This window comes from Pinus tabuliformis, chromosome 7 (assembly GCF_031772625.1).
Source record: "Pinus tabuliformis cultivar Carrire ecotype Pingquan chromosome 7, CPIR1, whole genome shotgun sequence".
NCBI lineage: Eukaryota > Viridiplantae > Streptophyta > Pinopsida > Pinales > Pinaceae > Pinus > Pinus tabuliformis.
Genome location: NC_142293.1, coordinates 841,213,634 through 841,241,592, shown reverse-complemented (window position 1 = coordinate 841,241,592; position 27,959 = coordinate 841,213,634). Strand labels below are relative to the sequence as shown.

General features: G+C 38.5%; 1 protein-coding gene across 2 annotated transcripts in view; it reads left to right on the top strand.

The window, feature by feature from the left end:
- Positions 1-27,959, top strand: part of LOC149250243 (protein kinase and Mad3-BUB1-I domain-containing protein) — a 214,255-nt gene that overhangs the window by 76,979 nt on the left and 109,317 nt on the right. For both annotated transcript variants that reach the window (XR_016266817.1, XM_089458985.1), the window contains exons 11-12: positions 17,085-17,192; positions 17,320-17,407. Coding sequence is in view for 1 of the 2 variants with exons in the window: in XM_089458985.1 (XP_089315111.1) it covers positions 17,085-17,192; positions 17,320-17,407 (196 nt within the window). In the remaining variant the exon portion in view is untranslated. The remainder of the gene's footprint in view (positions 1-17,084; positions 17,193-17,319; positions 17,408-27,959) is intronic.

Sequence of the window (27,959 nt, the reverse complement as noted above, 5' to 3'; positions counted from 1 at the left end):
TTACTACCTCTTTTCTTGTATCTTTTTCATATTATTTATTTGGCTTCACAAGCCTCCTTTTCTTCTATACTCATTTCATTGCATAGGGGTTGGGATAATTTAACTTATTCCTTATTTAGTTATGCATTTCATTGTGTAAGATCTGGGGCAATGGCCTCATAGCGAGGTATAGTTCAGTCTTACATTGGCTTTTGATTTATCATTAATTTCTCTTTAATTTTTCTTTTGCATTTTGAAATTCATATCACTCTGTTTCACTTTTTCTTTTTATATATGGCTGCATCATCCTTGGGCACCCAAGCTCCTTTTCAGGGGATTATAATGCACATACCTTTTCGGGGTACATGTAACAACCAACAAAAAGAAAGGTCAACAAAAAAAGGAATAGATGGAGTATGTCAAGTGTGAAAGGACATGGGCATATTACCTTCAAAAGATCCCCAACAGTACTTGTTTCCCCAACAGTGGCAACACTTGACTTAAAGATTTATGATTGTTAATTTTTGGTAGCATTAGATGTGCTCTAGCCATGAAAATTGGTGGAGAGGCTAAGACACATGAGATCTCCAAGACCCAGTAATCGTTTGGAGAAATTCCACCCGGATGAAGAGTTATTAAAATAATTAATATTTTTAATGGGGTTCCTAAGCCCAAACTTAGGAAAATTAAAATATTAATGTGTATTAATATAAAATGGGTGAGAAAGTTCTAAATAACGAGGATCAAGCCAGATCTAATCTTAGCCGTTGATTAGGGACTTAATCTCGATCGTTGAATCGTCAACAAGAAAAGTATAAGAGGAGGCTCGAGGGTTAGTTGGAGACACACCAAGACACCAAGAGAGATCAGGCAGTTCGATTTTCTGGGGCGAGGTTTGCTGAGGAAATCGAACAAGTGATGAGTTGCAGCGAGGGGCAGTTCGGCAGGAGGCCGAAGAATACATATCAGAGTGGCAGTAGAGTGCTGTAAGAGCCAGCGTAGAGCCTAGGAAGGCTGACGCAGAGGCAACAAGGGTTGATGCAGAGGCTAAGGAGGCCAGTGCAGAGGACGCAGAGGGCCGAAGAAGCTGACGCAGTTGACCCAGAGAGCTTCAGAGGCTGCATTGAGGAATTCTGTGGGGTAGACTGAGAGTAGATTAGCCGAGAGAGGGTTACACAGTTCTAGAGGAGTGTGTGGAGCAGCTTTCGCTGTCCAGCACAAGGAACAACCATAGTCACTGGAGGATTGTTCATCCGGCTGCTGATTTGCTGAAATATCTGTCTCCGGATAGAGGTATTGTTGCCGAGGATATTCTCTAAAGGGTGAGCCATTTCTGGCACCCTAGTTATATTTAGAATCTGCTTAATAATAAAACCCTCTATATGCTGCACCGATTTTCCCGCATTGGTTTTTTCCAGGGACAATTGTCCAAAAATAACCGTGTCCCTTCTATTGTCTCAGTTTATTTCAGTTGTTGATCTGTATATTTGTGAAGGCTGCATTTGTGTTTACTTCAATATTTATGCATTTAAACAACTTGTTAATGTAAAGAACAAGTAGGAGATAGTAAAGCAGAAAATGCAGTAGGGGTTTTTGATGTGTTAGATTCAAAGATTTTCGCACTGATGACCTTCAGGGTGAAAAAGGACATGAATTCCAAGCATTGTGATCCATTATCTGATTCAATCCATGATCCATACATTTCATGCCCAATACATTGAACGTAAACACATAGTTTGAACCAATGGACAAATGTGCCTCATGTGTGTTAGGCACCAACATCGTGAAAAGAGTGAGTTGAGGATGATGTGAGAGGCATTTGTGGGTTGTTGTTGATGGGAACGCTGAATGGCATCATTGGGACAATCACCCACCAAAAAATGGGCAACCCTCAGGAGAAAAGTTTTGTCCTCTTTGGATAGCTAACTAGCCAACAACCTATGATCATCAACAAAAAACATTTTGCTTGGATTCTCCCCTATTTCTCTAGGCATTTCTTCTTGGAGGAAGGCGGGTCATCTATTGGTAGGTAGTTTAGCCATTTTTGCAATCATGTGTCTTCATTTAACATTATGGGCGTACTAATATGTATCATGGGGCAAGTTGGATGATTGATTGATATTTGATTGTATTGTTGTTCCCACACTTCACTTGGGAGATTAGTCTTTGAATCTAGTCGAGTGGAACTTCTTTTGAGGTTTGAGGGTTTAGGAAGGGCACTATTGGGAAAACACTAATTGATGTAGTGTGTCGAAGATAATCCATGCTTACCACTCTCTATTTCTCTGCGTTTTCCATCTCCATTCTTCCGGCTGGTAGTCGTTGGTCATTGGTATTGGTACCTTTCATCCACATCATTGAGTTAGGGCTTGGAAATTTAGCCCCAAAGGATGATGCAACTAAAAGGAAGTTAAAAGCATATAAAGCCACAATGAAAGAAAAACGTGTCTTTCAAAAGATGGTTGGCACATTATTTAGTGCGTTGGTAAGAGCCTAGCATGAACTCTACCTCCCTCATTAGCCATCACACAGTTCCTTGAGCATTTAGTGCTTCATCTAAGGAAGGGAACTCTTGAAAGTCCTAACTCTAATGAGTGAGAAACCACTACATCTTAAAGGGGTATTGAGATACAAAAGCAAGCTTGGGCTCTTAAGCTATGCACAAAATAAAGGCAAATCATTATAAGTAAAAAGTAGGCCGAGGAAAGGGGCAACTCATGGTTGCATGATTGCTCCCTCCTTACATATATACACTTAGGATGTTGGACCCCGTTGGCTGGTCACATGGTTGTGGCATTTGCCTTGAAGTCTTTCCCACTCCGTAATGATAATTATCACACACACCTATGAATTGATGGGCTACCTTGGAAGATGTAAGTCCCCTTGGGGGTTGGAAATACCTAATAAGGTTGTTGACCTAATCATCCCTAGTATAAGTGAGATAACTTGTTTATAAGTCTTGATTTAGTGAAGGTGAGTTTTGGGGGAAATATTCTTGTGCCCCTAGAATTATATATGGTTCTCTTTGATGCCTCAATGGTTATTATCCTTAATGATTATGGATCTCACTTGATCTTGAGAGGTTTTTGTTAGGTGCTGTCATCACAACAGTAGACACCCCTTGAGAGATGGACTTTATCCCCTTCAACAACACTCCAAAGGTCATTGCACCCCATTTAGAGAGCAAGTTTGACTTTCATAATGCACCTGGCCCCTCCAAAGATGATCATTGGGCTATGAGATGATTCCACATGGTACTTGACCCATATGTATACTCATAGATGTTGAAACATCGAGCTAATGAATTTTGGCATTGGAATACATGATGATGTGCTTAGATGGACCTAGGACATTGTTAGGTTGAAGTTTATATTGTTTCATGGATGTTGCTTGTTCCAGAAACTAGATGATGGTTGGTTATCATTGAGATGACAAGGGAGGGCTTATACATCACCTTTGGTCCCCAACGCTTGCATATGATGATGCCACATCACTCCTCTTAACCTTAGAAGGGTGACATAGGGCATAATTTAGATGACGTCATGGTTGAGGAGGCACTTTATGGAGACATACCCATGCACTTTGAGCTTTTCTTGAAGTGAGGAGCACTCATGATCCATTTTGTCACTTGCTTGATGCACCTTGAGCATTTATGGAGCATGATGTCATGGTCGAGATCATTATTTCCCCCATGTGGGGGCTATTTTTGGCCTTTTATTATGTTTTTGAGCTATATTAAGGTTTACTTGTGACCTTAGTCTTGTTGAATGTTTAAGCAAACTTGTTTTATGGCTTTTCTTGTAAAATTATGAAAATAAGGCATGTTAGAGCTCATATAATTAGAGGAGTCCTTATTTCATTTTATCATAATCAATCATTCATCACACTCTCCTCTCTTTGGGAGTGCACATTAGTCCTCTTGTCTCTATTTGGCTAAAATGTGATATTTTGTGATGTGAGATGCCTTCGAGATGGTTTGCTGGGATTGATTGAAGTGATTCTTGTGGAAAATTTTGTAAGTCTATTGCATATATTATATATTTTACATGTTGTATTTGTGTAGTAGGGTTTCTATAAATGCCAAGATATAAATTGTTGAATTTATCTTCAAATCTTGCTCCTCTATCTTAGAATTATTTAAGAGAACTCCAAGTGTGCATTTCTTAAATTTAAAATCTCCCCTCCAGGGAAGCCACTAGGTTTTAAAAATGATGTTGTAGTCATCCTACCGACTTCAACAAATTTGTTCTCATTAGATTTTCCCTAGTAAGCTTCATTTGTTCATTTAGAACAAGGCACTAGTCATAGTGGTGTTGATCAAACCTTATTTAAAGAATTTTCTCCTTCTCTCTGAATTCCTAGATATTTAGGGTTAGGATTAGGGCTTTATGTAAAATATTGCTAGAAAATGATTTATGTTTGATGTGACATTGCTCTTAAAGTAGGAAATGCATTAAATAATTATAAGGCAAAATCTAGCATGCTTTGCATGTTTTAACCCTATATTAGGGTTGATGTCATCTTTCTTTGGCTATTTTAGGCATGTTTTATCCATATAAATTTATTTGCAAACCTTATACCCTTGATATCTAATTGAAGATCTCATTCCTTTGTTGACTTATGATTGAAAGACCTTTTCTTTCGATTGTTATATGACATAACTTGCCTTATCATTGAAAATATGCAAAACTCTAACCTATAATAGCCCTATATTTGGTCTAGGAATAGAGCACCTGAAATTTGGTAAAATTACATAAGCCATGTAGGCTTTGCTGTTACTATATCCCAATCTTTAGACCTCATCCAATCACCTTTAGCCATTCTTATTGAATATCATTTTGGGAAGCCTCACTTATGGTTGAATACCACTAAATAGTGGGAGAAAGGAAGTTGAGGTTATAGTGACAGCCCGATCGCTTGTTTCCCTAAGGTATCAATTTGCCTAGTGAGGCTTTGCACTAGGCTTGTTAGATTTTTCAGCAACAGGGACCATCGTCTTTGATGTGGATCATCAAAGAAAAATATCCCATAGTTACCCCTAGAAGTGAGGGTGTAATAATATGGAATTGACTGAGTTGGACTGGTTTGGCACTAAACTGATTGATTCATGCATCAACCTTGTTAGTTCTATACCAAATTGGTCTTGTTGAGTCAGTTTGGTAGCCAAGTTAGTGCCCTTGATGGTAGACTTGGTCGAGTTCAAGTCTGAGTTGGCTATGTTTTAAAATACTGTTATAACCATCTTTGTATCATCAGGAAGAGAAATACCTTGTATGTGGCATTGTATTCAAGTAAGTTTCAACAGGTAATCCAAAGCATTTGCTTTCAATACATATATGTAAGGGGTGAAAGGACACCCTTGGCAAATGGACACATGAGGTGAAATATGAGGGGACAACGATTTATTTGTTGATACAAAAGTCTAGGCATTTAAGAAAAGTGTGTTTACCATCTTGACACATTGCGATCCAAATGCAAGCAAGTTGAATCTCAATGAGGGGGGTAGAATTTTGGCTAGGCATTATTCACATATTTCATTATATACCGTTTGATATTTTTTGTTTTACCATTATGGCTTATGCTCTTGCCTTTCTTTCGTTGCGTCAACCTCCTAGGACAAAGTTTCTAGACTCTTACTCAAGGATGAGAAAAACAGGAAACCAGTACTGGTGACAAATAATAATGAACACAAAGATGGGACATCGATAGAAGGGACAAATGGAAAATGTGAAGTATGGGTTGTTATGGACACAACATCAATCAAAGCCTACTATTTGTGCACCTCTTGGATAGTAGAAAGAAAGGCGTCAAGGAATGTCACACTAGGCTAGGGACAAAGGATAATCACCCAGGTGAAGAATGTGAACAAGAATACAAAATTTATTATCCAATTCAACCTATGATCCATACTAAAATGCCCTTAGACATTAAATGAAAGCACTTGATTACAAAAATGGCTATTACCCTTATAACAGATGACCCACCTTCATCTCATGACTGATGAGTAATCTAGATGAAATATAGCATTGATTGAAGCATAAGTGAAAGGCCTTTGAGGCTAGCCATCTATGGATCATCATAGGGCTGTTGGCAACAAGTTGAACAAATAGAAGAAAAAAATTCTCCATTGGATTACCCACTTGGGTGGGTAAAAGGTACTATCATCATGTTTACAAGGCTTGAGTTCAAGAATTCATTATGAAATGGGGCCTCCAACGCCTTGAGAAGATTTGTGAACTGTAACCCCAATATGTTTGTCTCCTGCACTTTGAGATGGCTTAGTTAAGGATCCACCATCCTCGTTTGCTTCTCTTGAACCCATTGACGAACTAACCTCGTTCATTGCAAGCGTTGTAGAGGAAATAACACTTATTAAAGATACGGTCAAATTAGGCATTTGATGACGACAATCACGGATGAGGTCATCTTGGGCTTGATATGAAAAGTATGAATTTGGAAGTTTAAGGCAATTGACCTTTTGTTGACAAATACCATCCATTGTGATAACACATATGAATAATAGGACCCTATTTTCAAAGATACTTCGATGCAAACCCTTGAATTGGCTTGAGAGGAATTATATTATCTGTCTAGAATGAGTACCTTGCTAAACATATCTACAAATGATTGCAACTATTTTCGAAGCGCAAGAAATTCCAATCAAAGAGGGTAGTGATTTTGCACTCGATCCTTTGGAATAACATATGCTTATCAAGACTACATATATATTCTAGCACAATCCTTTAATGTCCTAAGAACCATAATACAAAACATTTTGAGTTGCAACATTAGACTTACATAGATAGGAAAAACACTAAGAGCCTTATTCATTTTGAGAGATCTAGGGTAGCTTGATTTGGTGTGATTTCTCTCTACTTTGATAACTGCTTGTGATATTTCTTTCTTCAACTTGTAGTACTTATTATTATTAGCTTTTTCTTTTCTTAATTATTTTTCTTTTCTTAATCATCAAACAACTACCAAGGCCATGAAGATCAATAGAACAAGAGGACACAAGATTTAGGCTGCTAGCCAGGGCCAAAACCTCTCCTAAAGAGGAAAACCCACAAGTAATTTTTCTGTTCTTATAGAAACTTCAAATGACGAATTCCAAGACCTTAGACCCATGACATAGACCCCTCCAAGACCATGCCAACCTTCTTTTAATGTACTTTTGCTTCAACAAAGTCACCTTATAATCAAACTTGTCTAAGTCCTCAAATTTGACACCTGCAACATTTTTTTGCTTCCTTCTTCAAACCTACAATTTTCGGCCTTCCTTCAATACTTGCAACTTCGCACACGTGGGAGTAATATGGTGGAATAAGTCTCCTTCCTCCTTCACTTAGGGTCCTCCTTTCTCCTTAGTAACTTGGCTTTCAAACTTGATCCTCTTGACACCAAACTTTGACTCCTTTAGATGATTGTAATTTCGGTCTTGTAGCTGCAATGTGTGCCTCAATTTCTTCGCATGTGTGAGATAATGTGGCCCAAAATCAGACTTCAAAAACATCGATCTTTCTTCCTTTTGTTCTCCTATTCTTTGCTAGTCCCTTTTGTCCTTGTGTGTGCTTTTATGAACTAGATTGATTGTCTCCAAGTGAAGTCAAATGCTCCTTATATGTACCCTTTCTGTGAGGTTCGAATAACCTTTAATGAGACCAACTTCATCTCTACAGGCCAACTTGTTCTCTTGTCGGCTGACTTGGTCTTGGGGGGAGACTAAGACACCTTTTGACTCTAAATAAATTTGACTTGATACAAAATGCCCAATAGCGTCTTTAGTACATATGACAATGACTCTTTGACTTCTTTGACTCTATGACAAATACTAGAAGCACACAATGGGTGGTTGACCTAAAACAAATTGACCTTAAGCATGAAACCCATGCTATAAAATAATAATAATAATTTTTTCCTTTCTCTTTTACATCAAATACAAAAATAAATGGTACATAGAATATTATGAAGACGTAACCTAGTTACAAATTTCAACAATTTGTAGTGAGAATTCAGTGAAATCCACATAACTTACCAATTCAGAATGCATCACTACTGAAAAACTTCCTGTTTCGTCCTATGATGCAGAAAAAGCAAAATCACTCCACAATGCTCCAGATTTTTCAATCCTTCGAAGTATTCCTTGTGAACAAAAAAATTCCTTACCCATGTTTGGAGAATCATGGCTAGCCTCGGGTTTCGGTCCACCTATGTCGTCAAGAAATTGTTAATGAGAAAGGTAGGGTTCCGTTTTGATTGGCATTATACCATATTCAAGCAAAAGAATTCTTTGAGTCCAGACATTTGTTGCACTAGCTTCAACAAACTATAAACCACTCGCTATGATAGAGGGTAAAAAAAATCCATCTTTTTTTGAGGTAGCTCTTAGAGGATCTACTATTTTTCTTGGATTTTTGACCCATATTGACGATTAGATCTCTTTCTGACCCATTCGATTCCGTCAACTCAAATGAGGGAAATGGTAACTATTACTGCTCAAACTAGCAGGGGTCCTAGGAGGGGATCCTATAGAGCAACTACTAGGTCAAAGGGAAATGATGGAGGGATAGTCCATTGTCACATCAACTAAGGCTTCCTGCTCTTTACAGACTTTCACCGATGGGAGGAGACCCGATATAAGAGGAATCACAATGATGAATAGATCAATGATCAAATAAGGAGTGATTCGTAAAGACTATTCGCAAGGAAGGTTCAAATAAATGGCTTACTTGCTTGAGAAGAAAGGTGATGGACTCTCTAGGAAAGGCTAGGAGGACACTTGAGCCTAGGTTTGGAGGATATCTCTTGATAATAAGCTTCCTAGACCTAAGAATCCTTGTGGAGGAATGACCTCTATGTAATCCTTGTGAAATTTGAGTTGTATAGTTGTGAGACCACGCAGAACCCAAGTGGACCCAAGCTAGGTCAAGGGTATGGAGTTGATCACCAATTGAGGGGCTTGACCTAACTAGGGAAGAGAATAGGATCAAAGGACTAATTTTCTTTGAAATGCAAATGCAATGACCCAAGTGAGGACACTAACCCAAAATCAACCTAGGGGAAGAAATGGTCTTGCTGCTAGGGCTTGCTATATCTTGGGATTCCAACGTTGGATTTGACCTCTTGAGAAAACCCCAACGCAGAAGTGGACCAAAATTCAAGGTGTTTGAATGGCTACAATGCAATTCGCGTGATACCCTACGTGACCCTTTAGGATTAGGCCTAGAATTTGGAAAAGTGAAGAAAAGGGGTAAATTTGACCACCAAAGGGATACGAGGATCAGTGCCTTATTGCTTGGGCTTAATGGAGTCAAGATACACATGGATCAAGAATTTTCATGAGTTAAGGAGCCTTCATTGATCTTTGCTAGCCTCGTCAAGGGCAGCAACTAGGTTAATAGGGATTTATACTTCAAATTTGCCAAAGAGATGAAGTTTCAAGGCTTAAAACCTATTAGGTGCCTCTAGGAACATTCGCCCACTCTCTTCAATTACAACACATGCATTAAATCACTTATTCAAGGTTTCCAGAAGAATTTTGTATTTAATTTAACCCATAAGAATAATGATAACCATAACATGCAGTAAACCAATAAAATAACATCAAAATTCAATTTACATGAGAGAGAGTATATCCATTCATCAACTGTGCATTAGAAAGAAGCTCCAAAGACAATAGCAAAAATCCAAACATCATAGTGCATCAAGAAAGCTGGAAAAATTTACCTAGCAAAAAGTGCGAAAATCTCTTAAGAGATACCAATCTTATCCAAGTGATGATGATCAAAATTAATCACCTCACTTCTATTTATACAATCTCTAAGGAGTTCGATTTGCCTAATTTGGCCTAATTGAGCCCCAAATAATAAAATAATGTGCAATAATAGCATCCCTTGGTGACAATCCCACCAAGATAGCCCAATAACATAATGACAAGCCTCTCAAGATGGTCGAGTGATCAATAAAATGAGTTGTTGGGCTTTTGAGGAGGCCTACTGAAGTCCTGAGTGTGCCATGATGTGAGAATGGACCTCAAACATAGTGGACAAGGGGTTGGCCCCTGTTATCCAAGAAAATCCTTGTGGTGCCCCCAAGTGTGTGTGAGGGGCATACAGACATCCTCATGGGTCTCCAAGTGGATCGAAAGCGCCTGTAAAGCATCTGTAAGGGTTGGGAGGATGGCATAAGGCCTCATTTGGACCTTGGATCATCTGACAAGTGTGTGGTACATGTGTGGAGTTGGCTGGGCATGGTGAACCAGGTGCATCATCCTTGTCCAAAAGGTGGAACGCGAGCAATCAATGAGTGGTACTGGGGATCTATGAAGTGCTCTCTGCTATGGTGGAGACCCATGGCTCTCAACGCTCACCCTACAATGTGGCCCTCTGGAGGGCTAGGACCCCGTATAGGGAGACCAAGCCCCAAATGGAGACCCACTTGTAATCTTGCATAAGATCCAATGCGTCCCCTTGCCCTCCAATACAACAAATCATTAGAATAATCAAGTAAAAGAGCTTACAAGTCATGGAATCAATGGGGCACTTCATGGTGGCATACCCTTCCATAACGGGCTTTGGCATGTACAAGTGTCTCCAAGCTCAATAAGGGAGTTAAGCAAGACCCTATTAGGTGGTTTCATCCTTCAAAGGGGGTGACATGTCCATGGTACGTTCCTCAAATGGTAGGTGGCAAATGATAAAGTAATGGAATAGAGTGGGGATCAGGGGAAGCATCTAGACCACATGTTATGGCACAAGGGTAGCTATAATAAGGGAAGCCCACACCTAGGTATGTGAGTGTAGGAGGGAGCAAATCGTGGTACATGAGTTACCCTGACCCTTGCTTTTCCACCCTTCTTCATATGCCTTTTGCCATTGATTTTTGTTCATAATTGCTCTGGGCTCCAGGGGATGAGAGCATGTTGTGTAATATATAGCAGTGGATACCACCTTAAGGTGGGGTAGTTCATCGCCCACCAGGGGTTGGGACAATCATGGGTTCCTTAATGATGGAGGGGGCTCATCTAGGGCCCATAGGAACCAGGGTGATGACCATGGATAAGGGGTAGAGCTCATGTTTGGCTTTTGCCCATGTGCTAAATTTGTATGTCCCGACCATCTTTTGCATTTTGTGGTACATTTCTTGTTGAGAGTGGCCAAATTATGCTTTTTCTTTTCTTTTAGCTACATCAACCTCCAGGCATTGTTCTAGGCCTGACCCTAGGTGTGGATGAGGGGAGGGGGATGTTAACCCTATGTGGAACCAGTGGATATGTGTACCCGAATGGGAAAAGAGACCAATGGGGCTAAAGTGAGTGGAAAGGAGTGATGTATATGTTGTCGAGAAGTGGGACGACACAACCAAAATTGGGGTTTCCCATGTAGTGTCAGCGCTAAAGCTAATGGCTAGTAAAGGAGATCCCACAGAAGTAGGATACAAGGCTAAGCACGAAATCGGGCAGTGGAGACAAGAGTACAAACCTAGTCCACTCTTTCCGTTGAATATCCCCATCAATCCATGCCCCAAAGTGCCCATGACAAGTAAGGGAAATTACTCAACTATACCCATGAAAAGCCATACCTTCGGGGTCAAGAGGCCCACCTTCAAACATACAATCATAACATGTGGGCGAGGGACCACATGGCCGGCTCAGGTGACGGAGATAATGGCACATCGAGCTATCTGGTGGCTGCAAGGGGTTGCTGGCTACTGACTAAGGACCATGTAGGAATTTTTTTTCTCCTATATACATTACCCACAAGTGGTGGGTAATAGTAACCACTCTTCTCAAGCTTCGGGATCTAGATCTGCTACATCAGTGAATGAACTATAACTCTAATAGAACCGTATATCCCAACAATCCAAAAGGAAATTTTTTCAGGGAGATCGTTACCTAGATCAATTTCTTTGTTCATGCACATGGGTGTCTTCACAATTATCTTTAGTTGGCGATATTTATTTTTTCTTCGAACCTTCAATCCTACTTGGAGACTATACTTGGCCCCTTTGAGACCTTGGGATTTTGCGATGGATGAATGCCATAGTCCCGAGCTTACTCTCTCCCCCTTCTGTATAGTTGTGCAATAACCCTCCTTATCTAATTTCCTTGTCAATAAGTTTGTTCTTGGCATCACTTGGTATGCTAAAATTAATTTCTTTTGTTACTAGTTTTTTTTTCAATGAGTATTTTTACAACTATACATGGGAAAATTATTCTTCTTGTTGATTTTCTAGTGCTAATTAGACAAGCACAATTTTATGCAACTGATAATTACTTCCAACAATATTTCATATTACTTTAACACACTCCATAACATCATTAAGTAATTACACTCAGAAAATTCAACTGGTCAAACATTTATTGTCTCAAAAATTCGACTCCTTAGAAACTTCACCCTCTTCCTTAGATATCTTCCCATGTGTGTGTGAGAGAGATAAATGTGTGTGATGAATGAGTGAATAAATGAGAAGTTCATGTGTCTTTTTATAGTGATATTATGGTGCCTAAGAGTCACGCCTCTTTGCAAATTAAATATAAAATTAAATTAAATTTTCTTTCTTTTAGTTTAAAATTTATTTTCTTTCTTTTAACTTGTGTAGCTAGGGAATACCTCCTACAAATACCCAAAAGTCAACACTCTCTCTTAACTAGGGAGGTATTCACCTTGACTTCCTCAAGATATCCACTTAGCTGAAAAATTTCTCTATTCGAAGAAAAGATTGAATGAGCCCGCTATGTTATTGTATCCATCCACTTCATGTTCCATTCGAGAATCACATGGAAAGCATCCCACATCAGCATCATGCAGAGGATCTAGTCACCCACTAGCCGAATACCCCTTGGCGATATGTTTAGGTACCCCCTGATCGGGGTAAAAATGAAACTAGTCCTGGATCACCAACTAACTAGGTGTCGCTTGGAACCAGGTCAATTTTTCCTGACCAATGGTGAAACTTTCGACCCATTTACCATTCCTCCATGTTGTCACCTAGAACTTGAATGATAAAAATAATTGCATGATGCTTTAAGGCAGTCACTCTACCCACTAGGCAAGTAAGCCTTGGAAATATGGTTAGAACCTTCTGACCAGGGGAGCGCTATGGACACTGATGCTATTTTGGCCATTCTCCCTAGCCACATTACATGCAACCTGGTCAATACCCTTGACCTAGGGAGAATGTCTGCCCTGATGCTACAACGTCAACACTCCATCTCAACAAGGGAGACGTTCTCAACCACTCTAAGCTTGTCCTTGAAGTACACAAACTTCATCCGAGACAAAGGCTTTGTGAGAATGTCAACGACCTACTCGTCTGTAGAATTGTATTGGAGCCTCACTGCTCCCTTCTGTACCATGTTTCGGATGTAGTGGTACTTGATATCAATGTGCTTCGATTTGTCAACACGGTTGCCTCTAGTACTTGGTCAAAACAATGCTGCGAGCATCTTCTGAAGCCACACTGCTTCATAAGTCGCTAGACTAGCTGCAATATACTCAGCCTCAACAGTGCTGAGTGCAACAGATGTTTCTTTCCTGCTCATCTAAGTTATCATAGCAAAACCCAAATTGAAGTAACATCTTGATGTGCTTGTCATGTCTGCGGTGCTTCCTGCCCAATCAGAATTTGTGTATCTCTGTAGCTATATTTTAACATTTGAGACATATCTCAATCCATAACTGATTGTACCAATAAGATATCTTAACACATGCTTTACCGCAATCCATTGTACATGACTAGGTTCCACCATGAACTGGTTGAGCGTGTTCACTGTAAAGCAAATATCATGTCTGGTATTAACTAGATACATCAAGGATCCGATCAATTGTCGATACATAGAGGGATCCACCAAATTTGAGTCAGATCCTCTCAACTTCTTCAGATTGGTCACCATGGGAGTGGCCATGGACTTGAAGTCCATTATCCCAAATCTTTGAAGGATCGTAATAATATACTTCTCTTGACCAATGAAGACCTCACCCGGCCTTCGCCACACTTCTTTAACAATCTTGTAGTAAATATTGGGATCGACGTCACTCTTGGTGAAACCAATACTCATCAGGTATCCATCAATTCGAGAATACCAAGCCTGAGGTGTCTGCTTGAGTCCGTACAAAGCCTTCTTCAATTTGTAGACATGAGACTCCTCATGTACCTCAAAGCCATGACGTTGCTATATGTACACTTCTTCCTCTATCACTCCATTGACGAAACTAGTTTTCACATCCATTTGATGCAATTTCCAACCCATAATAAAAGTGTATCTTGCGACTGGAGCAAATGTCTCTTCATAATCCTCTCCCTCTTTCTAGGAGAACCCTCTTGCCACAATTCTTGCTTTGTACTTCTCTATGCTGTCATCTACCGCATGCTTGATCTTGTAGATTGTTAGTTTTTGTAGCATCAGATGTGTTCTAGCCACGAAATTTGGCAAAGAGGCTAGAATACATAAGATCTCCAAAACCCATAAATCTTTTTTGGAAATTCCGCCTAGAAGTGTCTCAATTAGATTAAATGACTTCATCAAAGACTAGTCAAAGGCTAGATGTCATAGTGACTGCATAGTCCACCGCAGAGGGTGACACAAAAGTTTCAGGAGGCTAAGTTTTTTGTAGGCAAGTTGTGCTGGGATTGCTTGTGGAGGAAGGGTAAATCCCCTTTAATTTTGCCCAGATTTTCTTGTTGTGGATTGCTAGTTTCAGGCATCCAAATTGTACTCAGATTTTCACTGCTGCATAATAATAAAAACCTTCACTGCTGCATCGGTTTTCCCAAGTTGGGTTTTTTCGGGGACATTTGTCCAAAAATAATTGTCTCATATTTTATGTGTGTGTGCTAGCATTTCTCAGTTTCCAGATGATGGTTGGTTATCATTGAGATGACAAGGGAGGGCTTATACATCACCTTTGGTCCCCAATGCTTGCATATGATGATGCCACCTCACTCCTCTTAACCTTAGAAGGGTGACATAGGGCATAATTTAGATGATGTCATGATTGAGGAGGCACTTTATGGAGACCTACCCATGCACTTTGAACTTTTCTTGAAGTGAGGAGCACTCATGATCCATTTTGGTCACTTGCTTGATGCACCTTGAGCATTTATGGAGCATGATGTCATGGTCGAGATCATTATTTCCCCCATGTGGGGGCTTCCAAACTTGCTGGCCTGCTGCCTCCTTATAGTTGGATGGCTCAGAATCAATGATGTGGCTCATCAGTGCTGCATATCCTGAGTACTTAGGATGTTTTCTTTCCCTGAAGGTGCCATGGGGAGCTACATGCCCCTTTGCATCCTGTATTGTACTTTGAAGCCATGTCGACCTCTTCTTGGATTCTGGAACAATGACCCTAAGTGGGTCGACTGGCTCATTGGGCCCTTTGGGCCATCCTGATGATCTAAAGGATGTTCCACAGTTACAGAAGGACTTGAAACCACTTCCTTGGGAGCCTGCTGCTCCTCATCATCAATATCCATGTGAGATCCTTTAGATTTCCAGTAGGATGCATCCTAATCAAAGGTAACATCCTAACTGACCTCAACCTACCATTGTCCTGAAACATAAATCCTATAAGCCTTTGATGTCTCATTGTATCCAACAAATGTTCCCTTCTTCCTAAAAGGCTCTAGATATGTCCTATTCTCCTTGGGTACATGAATGTAGACTGGTTAACCAAAGATCCTGAAATGCCCGATCTTTGGTTTCTCACTTGTGGAAGCCTTTTCAGGAGTCTTATTCCCCAAGATTTGGTGAGGAATTTTGCTCTGAACATAAACTACCATTTTGGATGCCTCTCCCCATATGAACTTGGGTAAATTTTGATCATGAATCATTGCCTTAATAGCCTCCACAATGGACCTGTTCTTCCTTTTGACAACCCCATTCTGTTGAGGGTTGTAAGGAACTATCAACTCCCTCTTAATCCCTGCTTCCTTGCAAAAGGAAATGAGGGCCTTGTAAGTATACTCTCCTCCATTATCTGATCTCAAAACCTTGATTTTCTTCCTTGTCAAGTTCTCTATTTGAGCCTTGAACTCTTAAAACTTGCTGAAGACGTCATCCTTGGTCTTCATGAAGTAAATCCATGTTTTTCGAGAGAAATCATCAATGAATTTCACATAGTACAAGAAACCATCTAAAGAAGATACTGTCATTGGTCAAAAAACATCTAAATGTATTAGATCCAAGATCCCCTTGGACCTACTGTCACTGCTCGGAAAGGGTCTCTGGACATTCTTGCCAAGTTCACAACCCTTGCAAACTCCTTCATGCTCTACCTAGAGCTCTAGAAGTCTTGTAACCATCTTCCGCAATGTCGGCAAAGCTTTGTAGTGTATGTGAACAAGTCTTCGATGCCATAACTCACATAGATTGGTGTTATCATGTACCAATGGTTTTTATAGCACAATTTGGCACAGAACAATAGCTTTGATACGATGTTGATTTTCGAGTGCTAATTAGACAAGCACAATTTTCTGCAACTAATCATTACTTCCAATAATATATGATATTACTTTAACACACTCCAAAACATCATTAAGTAATTACACTTGGAAAATTCAATTGGCTAAACATTTACTGTCTCAGAAATTCAACTCCTTAGAAACCTCGACCTCTTCTTCATATAGCTTCCCATGTGTGTGCGAGAGAGAAAAGAATGTGTGTGATGAATGGGTGATTTAATGAGAAGTTCAAGTGTCTACATGTCTTTGCAAATTAAATTAATTTTTCTTATTTTTAATTTGAAATTTAAATTTTCTTTCTTTTAACTTGTGTATCTAGTAAATACCTCTCATAACATCCCAGAAATGAACACTTACTGTGTCTAAACTTATTGAAGACGTTAAAGGGAGGGTCTACATTTGGTTATAACGATTAAAAGCTTAGAAAAAAGAAACATAGTAATCAAAACATACACATATGCAAAGTTTATACATTATCATTTATAACATAATGATATACTAAATTATTAGACAATGTGATCGATTGGTTTTATATCTATAAGTATGTTTGAATTGTTCTTATGGACTAGAAATCTAAACTTTTGAACTCTTCTTCTTCCAACACTTATTAATGTGAGAATCCAATTTTTCTTTCTTTGCAGGAAAGTGAGTCTAAAAACTCTTCTAGGAACAAGGGTTTAAACCCATGGGCTAACACTGTTATCTGTGATCTTTTGAAGCTGCTAAAGAAACAAATGTTGATGTTCAATGTAAGTACATTGGGTTTTGATCTTTCTTTTCTAGAATTTATCTTTGAATGTGGTTCTATTGACCATTTTTTAAGAAAATATTTAATGTGGTTGAGATTGTGCAATGCCTTATCTTATATTTGCATAGGGATACAATGCGAGCAAGAAAAATTACAATGGGAAGGCATGTTTATCATCTCTACGGAATGCGGCACGAAATAAAATACTAAATCTAGGTGGAAATCTCTACCCCTATACTTTCACTATTATGTTAGTTAATTGATTGTATTTTCCTAATGTAGCTTCATAATGCCATATTGATCGTTAATTTTAAGCTCTTGGTAGATTATGATTATTTTATTTTTATGTTAATTTTCATGCAAAAGAATGATGTTTGGATAAGCAAAATCATTCTAGAGTTGATTGGAATATAGACAATGCATATGGTCATTTGTGCATGCATCAAAAAGAATTTTACAATGTAGATTGACTCAACCAAGACTTGCAATTCTTGTTGTGTTTTGCCAAGGCTTGGCTAGGGTGAGTACCTGCCTAAGACTTATCCTTGAAACTCAAAATTCCCTAGGCTCGTGGGGAACTAGCCATACTCTTGAAGATTTGCCACACTGGCCAAGACTTGTCACAAACTCGCCATACTTCCCATAGACTCACCATATTTTTGTGCACAAAATTTACTATATGTTAAGTTTCTTTTGTATTTGTCTAGTCTTTGTCGAGTCACCAAGTTTTATCGAGTGCTAAGCTAGTTGGGTCCTTGCTGAGTTTGAAAGGGACAACCTTGCAATTTTATTTAAATATGCATAATTATTGGCATTTTAAGATCCTTTATTGCACATTTAACAATTTCATTTTCCTCTTAGATGACCTCCATCCTAAAGGGTTATCCTCCATCTATTGGCTTTTTGTCGACATCTATGATGTTTGTCATTTGAGATTATGCATAATATATACCATGCATTTTGATGCCATTATCTAGGTACCTTTTGTTGATGTTTCCTTGACGAGATGATGTGTAAGAACCGAAAAACAGATGTACAAAAAACAGTAAGGAATTTACCTACAGTTGAAGTACCTACCTGAACTGTTGCAATTTGAAGATGCCTCTGGCTACGCTGCTCCAGTTACCGAGAGACCGAATCCACCCAGCCAGACTGAGCAGAGCCTGGCTGCTCAATCCAGTAAGCTTCTCAACAGAAGCTCACTGTCCCCCGTGCCCAGAACCTCAGAATGCTCAAGCTCTTCCAATGGCTGATTCCCTTGCCTTCCGAATTCTTCCTCCTGGTTTTCCTCCCCCTTGCTCAACCCATGACCTGCGGTTTATATCCTCTGGTTTGGCGGTGGCCGCCCTCCCACCTGCAGCCACCGCTCACCCTGCTAATGCCACGCCTCCGCCTACGTAGCCCCTCCTGGTCTCAATTTAGGTCGTGAATGAAATACGCCTTTTGAAACCATATGATATTTATTAATCTTTTAAGATTACATTGTATATTCACGTATCTTTAAACATAGGTAGGTACTCACCCTATGTATCTTAGGGTGAGTACCTGCCTAAGACTTACCAAGGCTCTAATGCGAGGATTTACATATCTTTAAACATTATAACGTTTATATATATTTTTATCATATTACATTGTTTTATTTATATTTTTAATATAAAGTTTTTTTTTTATATTTTAATATAAAGTTTTATTTATATTTGTTTTAATATAAAGTTTCATTTATATTTGTTTTTAATATAAGGTTTTATAAACTTTATACTTGGACCCTTTTTTAATTAATTATTTATATTAATAATTAACCTTTATTATATTAATTTGTTAATATAATTTTATCAATAATCTGGAACATATAATATGTATATAGTCCTCTTTTACGAGCTAACCATGCATTACGCAATATTGATGAATGAGTAGAACTTCTATTCCAAGAAGTGTCATGGTATTTAGCACTTATAATCAATTTAGTATAAAATACTAGTGCGGTGTATGCGACACATGCATATGTAGCTATCATATGCATGTACCATATACCTGCTATTATGCTTGCGTTCTTTGTATTTATAGATGGGTCGTTACATGATGTTAGTACTTTTCTCTATAGTTTTAGACACATTGTTTAGAAATACATGCTATTAGTACTATAAGGAGGATGCAATATGAATGAGGAATATTGCTATAGAGAAAGTTCTATAGTTTAAGTTGCCAAAAAAACTTTATTTCACGATGTGTTGACTTCTATTTTGAAGGTTCGTACCCTGTTACCCCTCATTTCGGCGAGGATAAACATATGCATTTTTTCATTTGGTAGCATTCCTGTAACCCCAAAGAATGCGAGGTAAAACCTTGTAGGCCATGTGATGTTATGTATCATGGTATCGTGGGGCTGTTATGGTTGGTCATGCCCTATAATGTGTCTTGTTTATGAATCCAACTTTGATTAGGTTTGAACCCATTAGTTACATATTGATAAAGTTCCCTTTTACATAAAAATATGATTTTATGACTTATAAATCCAAACTTAGATTATAAACACCCTTAAGATTCAGATGAATCCCCTCTCATAGAAAACAAAAGTTGATGCAAGCCTAAATAGAGCTTGCTAATTTTCCCATAGTGCCTAGTCTCTACACATTCGGTGCTCCCTTCAATCCTTGTTCATATTCTCGTTCCACGGGATATAAATCCCTTTTATGTGCATATAGTGGCTCTTGGGATATAAAATCCCTTCATATCCAAATACACTGTTGAAAAGTATAACTAGGTTCGGTCTTCATAATGACATGTAATTATGATTTTATGTAATGAGATTTAAAAGAGAAAAATAAAATTATTGTAATGAATTGCTTCATGGGTTTCATGAGCAAGAGATTTTATTTTTGAGTCAAGACTCCCATTGAGAGCCTTTAGGATTTATTTGTCATCTAGCCATAAAATGTTAGAGTCATTGTCATGTAATGAAGTCATGTTACACTTTATAAAAGGTCAATATTGTCTATGTAAAGTATCCTCCAAGACCTTGTTACTTATCCTCTTCAAGTCGGCCTACAACGATGGAAGAAGATGCTAGAAGAAGTCGGCCTAACCACAAGTGATCATGTTGGCCTAAAGGGCATGAGGAAAGGTGTATATATAAGCCACACTCAGCCTCACTCATATCAAGTAGCTCGACAAGCATTCAATCAAGAAGAAGTGCGAAGAAGAGTCCAACAAAAAGAAGTACAAAGAAGGTATAGCGAATGAGATTCTTCTAGGTATTACGAAGTAGGGTTTCTTCTGGGATCAACGAAGAGAGATTTCTTTTGGGGCAATGAAGAAAGATTCTTCTGGAGCAGCGAAGGTACATTCTTCTGGGGCAATGAAGAAGGGTTTCTTCTGGGCAAACGAAGGAGAGGCTTCTTTTGGGGCAACAAATGAAGGATTCTTTTGGGAGGTCGAGATAGAAATCTAGAGACCGAGATTCTCTACAGGAAACCAATAATATCATAGAGACCGATTTTCTCTAGGAGAAGTCAAGAAAAAGCAGTGTAAAGAATAGAGATCGAGTTTCTCTGGAAGGAGTCGAGGAGAGCAGTTCGAGATCAAGAAGAAAGTCGAAGAAGGGAAGAGGCAGAGCATCAAGGTTAGTGACAAGGTTCTTGGGAGGATACTAGAGTCAAGGGTCTGTGTCATGGTCTTGGTACTCGTCAATTGAAGATCTAGAAGAAGAATTTTGATCGGGTTTTCCTCTCAAGAGGTGAGAGGTTTTGGCCTTGGCTGACAAGCCTACATACTGTGTCACTTGTCTTTTATTGTGCATATTGGTAATTGTCTTGATGAAAGAACACAATAATAACATAACGAAGAAAAGACTATAAGCAAAGAAGTAAAAGTATATCACAAGCAATTATCAAACAGAGAAATCTTTTAACTATCCATGCCCTAGATTTCTCAACATATACAATGGGACGTTTTATTAAAGTAGTCAGAGGAATTCCACGTAAACCACCGGATTCAAGACTTTCACCTATAGCCATGAAGCTTGTTATTATACCTCTGTAGGTCCCATACTTTATCTAAGGACCCGACGCTTTCAAATTCCTTGCCGCTTCTCACAATACAACCACATCATAAGACCTGGTCCCATTCCCTAATTCTTTTTGGCTTGTACACATTAGCTCAACTCCCTCCATACTGGCTAGTCTTCACAGGTCAACCTAGCGCCTCTCAATTAATTCTTTAACCAGCACCACGTTTTCCCACTCATAATGGCCCAACTCAATAGATAGAAGGATCATAAAAACCTTCGGCTTAAGCCTCTAGGCTGGCTGACTTAACTTCAGGATCTCACCTCAACCAAATCTTTATTGCACGATGCAATAAAAAAGGGGAATTACAAAAGGCGTCGGAGTAAACCTTCCGGGCGAGACCCATCCAAATTCTCCCTTTAATATCCCCGACCCGCTTTCAAAACCCTGGCGTGACACAAAGATGAGTTCACAAGTCTCTGGTTTATGAAACTTCTAGGCGGGTTCGCTTCACTGCGTGAGGTCGGTCCCTAAGCCGCCTTTTTCATAAGCGCTCCCCTTTTGTTCTTCCGGGATAATAACTTTGGCCCGACACAATCAAGAACTCATGCTCTTTCCTTCTGAAATAAAGCCTCAGACCTGAATTTTCACATTCTGTCTCCCGACGCTGTTAAGTGACATATCTCGACATTGTCAAGTGACGGACTTCCATCATGAAAAGAAAACTAAGTGTTGCACCCTGGACAATGGTTATTTGTAATGGCTTTGCGCCCCAATACCTTCTCAACTCTCTGCTTATCTCTCTCTGCAATCTCTGCTCTCGTTCATTCTTTACGCCAATCCTCCTGAGGTTCCTTTCCTTTGCTTAGCCTCTGTCATGCCTTCTCATCTGACCCTCCTGTAATCACTCTCATATATATGTGTTATATTTTAGGTGCTCCTGTCACCTTATCTACAAACAACTCCAGTAGCATTGTTATGTACCTAAATGTTGTGCATGTGTTACAATGTATGTATTTTGGACATAAGATAGCAGAAGGATTGGTTATTAAAGAGACTCTCACTGCCCTCTCACACACAGATCCACTCAGGGCACTTGGACAAAGCGCTTCCTTGTATCAGTTAAAAGAATAAAACATATTTACAATAGGCCCTTCTAGCCAAATTTACAATACATGGCTCTTTTGGCACTGAAGCCATATTTTGGCTTCCCCAAGCCTCTCAATTTTCTTCTCTCTCACGATGCATAATCCTTTTTTAGCTACATATTTATACATAAGGATTTTGAACTATATTTTGGTTTAGATCCACAAAATCCTCACCTAAAACCTCTATTCTAGGATTCCTAGATCCATAAATCTTTCAACAATCTAACTTCCCTCATTTCTCTCTAACTCTCTCAAATATTATCGATATCTATATTCTAAAAGAGAGATCTAGTTACAATATTCTGATTCTTATGTACATTTTGCATGGGAACAAAATTACAATTAAATAAATAATTACACTCAATTAGGGAACCAACTCCCTTGGTAAATGAAAACCCCTAGGTCTAGCCAAAATTGACTTTGACTTGGAAGTGGAATGTTGTTGCATCAGACTCCCAAGGTAGAAAAAATATCACGGTCTCTTGACCATGTGCTTTCATATGTTGCTGAAGGTCCTCTTGGATCAAAAACGTTATTTTGTAACTGGTCTATATCTTGGCTGTGGTGATGTTTCCTTGTTGTCTTTCCTTCTCTAGGCTTCCATATCTTGTGTTGCTGCTGCCCACTTGATCTGCTAATGCAGAGTTCTTCTATCAGCTACTCTTCCTTATTAGCTATCCTCGTCTGCCTGCTGTACCTCCTCTTTTTAGATGGTCTTCTCATCAACTCACACACTTCATCAATCACCTTGTCAACCTCTATCTTTGGTTGATCTCCACTGCTACTATTCCTGTCCTTAGGCTGTTGCACATCCTCCTTTGTTATAAGAGTTACAAAACTCTTACCAATCAATTGTTCATATCTTTGTTGCCCACATTGGACAACTCTTTCTTCACTGTTTTTGAACACAAATCCTTCCTCCTCCAGTTCTGTCCTTGCAATCTGTATGTGCATTCTTTGGGTTTCTATCCTCTGTTCCAAAGAATTCAGTTCTTCATACAATTCAAAATCATTTTGAATTGTATCCTTGTCCTCTATGCAACATTCGTTGCTCAGTTCTCCTACCAACCATTCCTCCAACGGTTCAATCTCCTCTTCACTCATGCTTCCTTCTTCAGGTATGAGCAGGGTTGCGGGGGAGCGCCCGCCCCACCCACAGCCCCCCCCCATGCCCCCTTTCCCAATTTGTGCTCCAGGCAGGAGCGACTCGGGAGCTAGTCGAGAGTGTGCTCCTGGCAAAAAAAACACTACCTGGTTTTTTGGGAGGGTTTAGTCTTTTTTTGCAATTTTGTTTTGCAGTAATATTCCAAATGCAATTTTTTTTCAAAGAAACAAATAAGTTTTGAGTGGGGTAGCCTAATGATCAAGCCTATGGCCCTAGTATTGATATGCGATTCATGGTAATGTTAAATTCTTAAAGTAAAAGTGACATTCTCCTTAATCTTCATTTTCATCCTTTTACTTAAATTTTTAACATTACCATGAAATGACTCAGGATGTTTGAGAGTGGTTCCGACCTCATTGGATTTCATATGGAGAAAGTAGAATTTTAGATTTCATTCAAAATCCAACAGACTTCTCAGTTTTTCAGGATTTCAGGATTGGGGGGATTGCAATGTTTCCATAGGATTTTGTGATGTATTAGGGTATGAAACTCGTATTTAATCAAGAGCACCAATCCCTCTATGTACCTCGATGTTAGTGATATTGGTTGTCGAACTCCTCTATCATGACCCTCCTAAATATGTACGCATCACTCAAACAAAATATTGATTTGACATGCTATGCTTTTTCTATCTTATGTTAATGCTTAGAGGGTGATATTAATGACAAAGATCCTTATATAGATCCAAAGGTAATGACAAAGATACCGCTGGATATTAATGCTTAGAGGGTGATATTAATTACAAAGATCCCGATTTTCCAACAAGACTAAAAAAGTAGACATTTCTCGTGGCGGCAAGAGGCCCAAGCATTAGCAATAGATAATAGATTTACTTGTCTTTTCTAGTTTCTAGTAGTTTTTATAACTATTGAGTCTTTCATATTTATTATGATTTTTTTTGTAAACAGTATATCACAATTTAAGTTTGAAGTTGGCAATTATAACTCATTAGTAATGAATTATGAATATGATGCTTTGTGAAAGTTGAAAGTCGTTTCATTTCATTTCATTATATAACATTTCATTTCATGTTAGATATTATTTGTTGTAATGGTTACACTTAGCTTACAAGTACAACTTTGGTGATCAATGATGATAAATGTTATATATTGAATTTTGAAAGCTTGAAACTTTAAGATTGATGAATCATTAGACTCAATATGTTGTATGATACTAACTTGTGGATGGGGTTGATGAAGATTATAACTCTAAGTTACCGGATCCGGCAGAGGCAAGAGGAATATTGCTGGATCCATGGATTGGAACCGGATTCGGATACGATACACCAAAAATACGGCTAAAATACGTATTTTATAAAATACAGTTTTTGGAATCGGCAAATTTTCCCAGGATACGGATCCTGCTGCTGGCTGCCGGAAACGGTGAAATGGTCGCCGAAAAGTCAGCACGCAACACCTTTGCTCATGCTGCTGGCCCCTCTGCACACAGCACCGCAGCACTTCTGTTCATGCTGCTGGCCCCCCTGCACGCAGCATAGTGACACTCAACACTGACACTGTTCACGCCCGCACACAATCAGGCAGCCCGACAGCACACAGTCGCTGGGTTGTATTTTAATTTTTAATATTCATTTTTTGTGATATAGTGTAGTGTAGACTGTGTATTTAATTTAATTTTATGCATAGGATAATATATATTATGTACAAATGTTTAATATTCATTTTTTGTGATATATAATATATATTATGTACAAATATAAATTTAATTACAAATGTCAAATATAAATTATGTAATATATAATATATAATATATATTATGTACAAATGTCAAATATAAATTTAAATCATTATAATTTATAATATTTACAATGTTTCGTAATTTATATTAATATTTGACTATTTAAATTTTAATGTATTTAAAATTTAATGTATTTAGGGTGCAATGCTATTTAAATTTAAATACATTTACAGATCATCAAATGGATCTAAATAGCATTTATCATTCAATCTTCATATTTATCATTCAATGTTCTAAAAGTGTTTGATAGTTTCATGGAGTATTTGATTTTTTAGCTCTAAGGTGTTTTTTAAAATTTTAAATATATATATATATATATATATATATATATATATATATATATATATATATATATATATATATATATTGTACGTGACGTATCCTTGCCGTATCCGGATCTTAGATTTTCAAAAAACTAGCGGATCCGGATCCGTATCCATATCCATTTCCGAATCCTGGTAACTTAGTTATAATTTCAGATGATTGCTGTTATATGGTTCAATCTATGTTTTTTATATCTAATTCATCATTCTACATGCTTTTGTTGACATATGCATCAAAATAAAAAAATTGAAAAATATATATATTATATAAAAAACGCCCCCGGAATTGCTCCCAAACCAGGAGCTTTTGAAAATGTCACTCCCACTCCTGCTCCCAAGTAACCTTGGGTATGAGACTCCCCTCAAGCATGTTTTCATATGCTACGTCAGATGATGTTGTTCCATCCTCCATAACAAATCTCGAGGGATGCCCTACTTCAGTTCCTTCTGCTGTAACAATTTCATCATCAAACAAATGCTCACATAGCTCCTCCATTATAGTTACCTCCTCTTTGAGTTTCAATTCTTCTTCTATCCTCACAAGCACATCATTAACTTGCTGATCTTCATCTCTCAAACCTACAAATACACATCAAGTGTCAAATTAAAAAATGAGGCTCTTTTTTTGCTGCCTCAGCTACCTCATGACCAAGCTGGTCTGAACTATTTTCATAGTCCGTCAAGCTGTTAATAAACCTTTCATCAATATCCATGACTTTCTCCTCATCAAGGAACCAACTATGTTCAAAAACATCAAATACTTTTCCCGCCTCAAGTACGTCTTGTTTCTTTTGATCATCTTCATCAGGTGCACAAGTTTCTATCTCCATGCATGCTCTTTTGTTTCCTTGTGTCTGCGTTTTTGAGCCATTTGCAATAATTTGAACTGAGCTATTCTGGCTAGTTCCTTCTCCACTATCTGCACTCCGTAACACATAAAACCTCTCTTTTCCCAAATTCCAAAGATCTTTAATTCCTTCAAGGATGACTAAATATACAATTATAAAAAAGAAACAAACCCAACCAATCATACCTCTGAGTTTCATCCTACACCATTGAAGAGTTTCATCATGAACTCTCTCATAGCTGCTTCTTCTTGTGATAGTTTTTGGAATTGTTTCTCTTCCTGTTCTCTACAGTCATGGTTCTATCTTTGTGGAACTTCTACCATCTCTGCTATTCCACTTGCAAATATACACTTACCAAAATAATTAAAACCAAAATCATGAGACAATCTAGTCTCAGAAGATGCTTCTAGCATCACTTCATCATCATCTTCCTCTCCAAGGATCGGTCCTTTTTCAGGTTCACAAATGGATTCTTTGACTTCACACTTAGCTTCTCTGAGTGCTTCCTCTTCCTCTACTCACTGCATTAGCTTCTTAGCATACAACTCTTTGACAGGCCACTTTACTCTTCTTCCCACATAAATACCTTTCTTTAATCTTGTTAATAATCTTTTCTTCCATTGCTTTATTTGTTCTTGTAGCCGTTGCTTTATCTCAGTTTGTTTCACTTTCATCTCAACCAAGTCTTTCTCTCTTTCTTCTTCATTCATTTTTTGCTTTGTAATCTTTATTCTGGTATCCTTTTTTGTTAAAATTGACAACTAGGGCCAAACTCCACAAGGGTCATATTATTTATGACAATTGATATTTTTCTTGGATTCCTCTCTCAGAGAGGTGTAGGATTGATCTAGAGATCATCCGATTCTAACATGTACAAATGAAGTTATGAATTTATTTTGATTATAGACAAACTATCAAGGTCGGCCAACAAACTTATGTAGGCTCAGAAGCCCAACAACCACGTCTATTCATCCTCAAAGTTAGCCTATAAATACATCATGCGTCATCCTCATTTGGACACACTCATCTTCACACTTCTCTCTCTCTCTCCTCATTGATTGCGTATGGATTTCTGGGCCTCTCTCTCCCCACCACATTTGAAATTTCAAGAGAGTGAAATTTCAGGAGGCCGAAATTTCAGGAGAGCGAAATTTCAGGAGGCCGAAATTTCAGGAGACCGAATTTCTGGACAGTTTGACCAAGCGTTTACCATCATGCGTTGACCTCCTTTGACCAGCAATTAGGGCTGACAGTAAGTGGGCTGTTTGACTAGATTTTGACTAGCCTATTTTTGGGTTGTTTTGAGGGCTGATTCATCTTGCTGTTTGGAGGCCGAAGTTGATTGGAGTTGACCAATTTGTTGATGGTCAAATTTGCCTTGTTGACCAACGTTGACTTTTTTGGTTAAGGCTCTTTTGCTGCTGTCATAAATGATCAGATTTGTAAATTGTATTCTCTCTCCGCTGAACTATTGAAGACTAAAAGAAGAATTGATCAAGGGTTTCCCCACATTGGGGTTTGT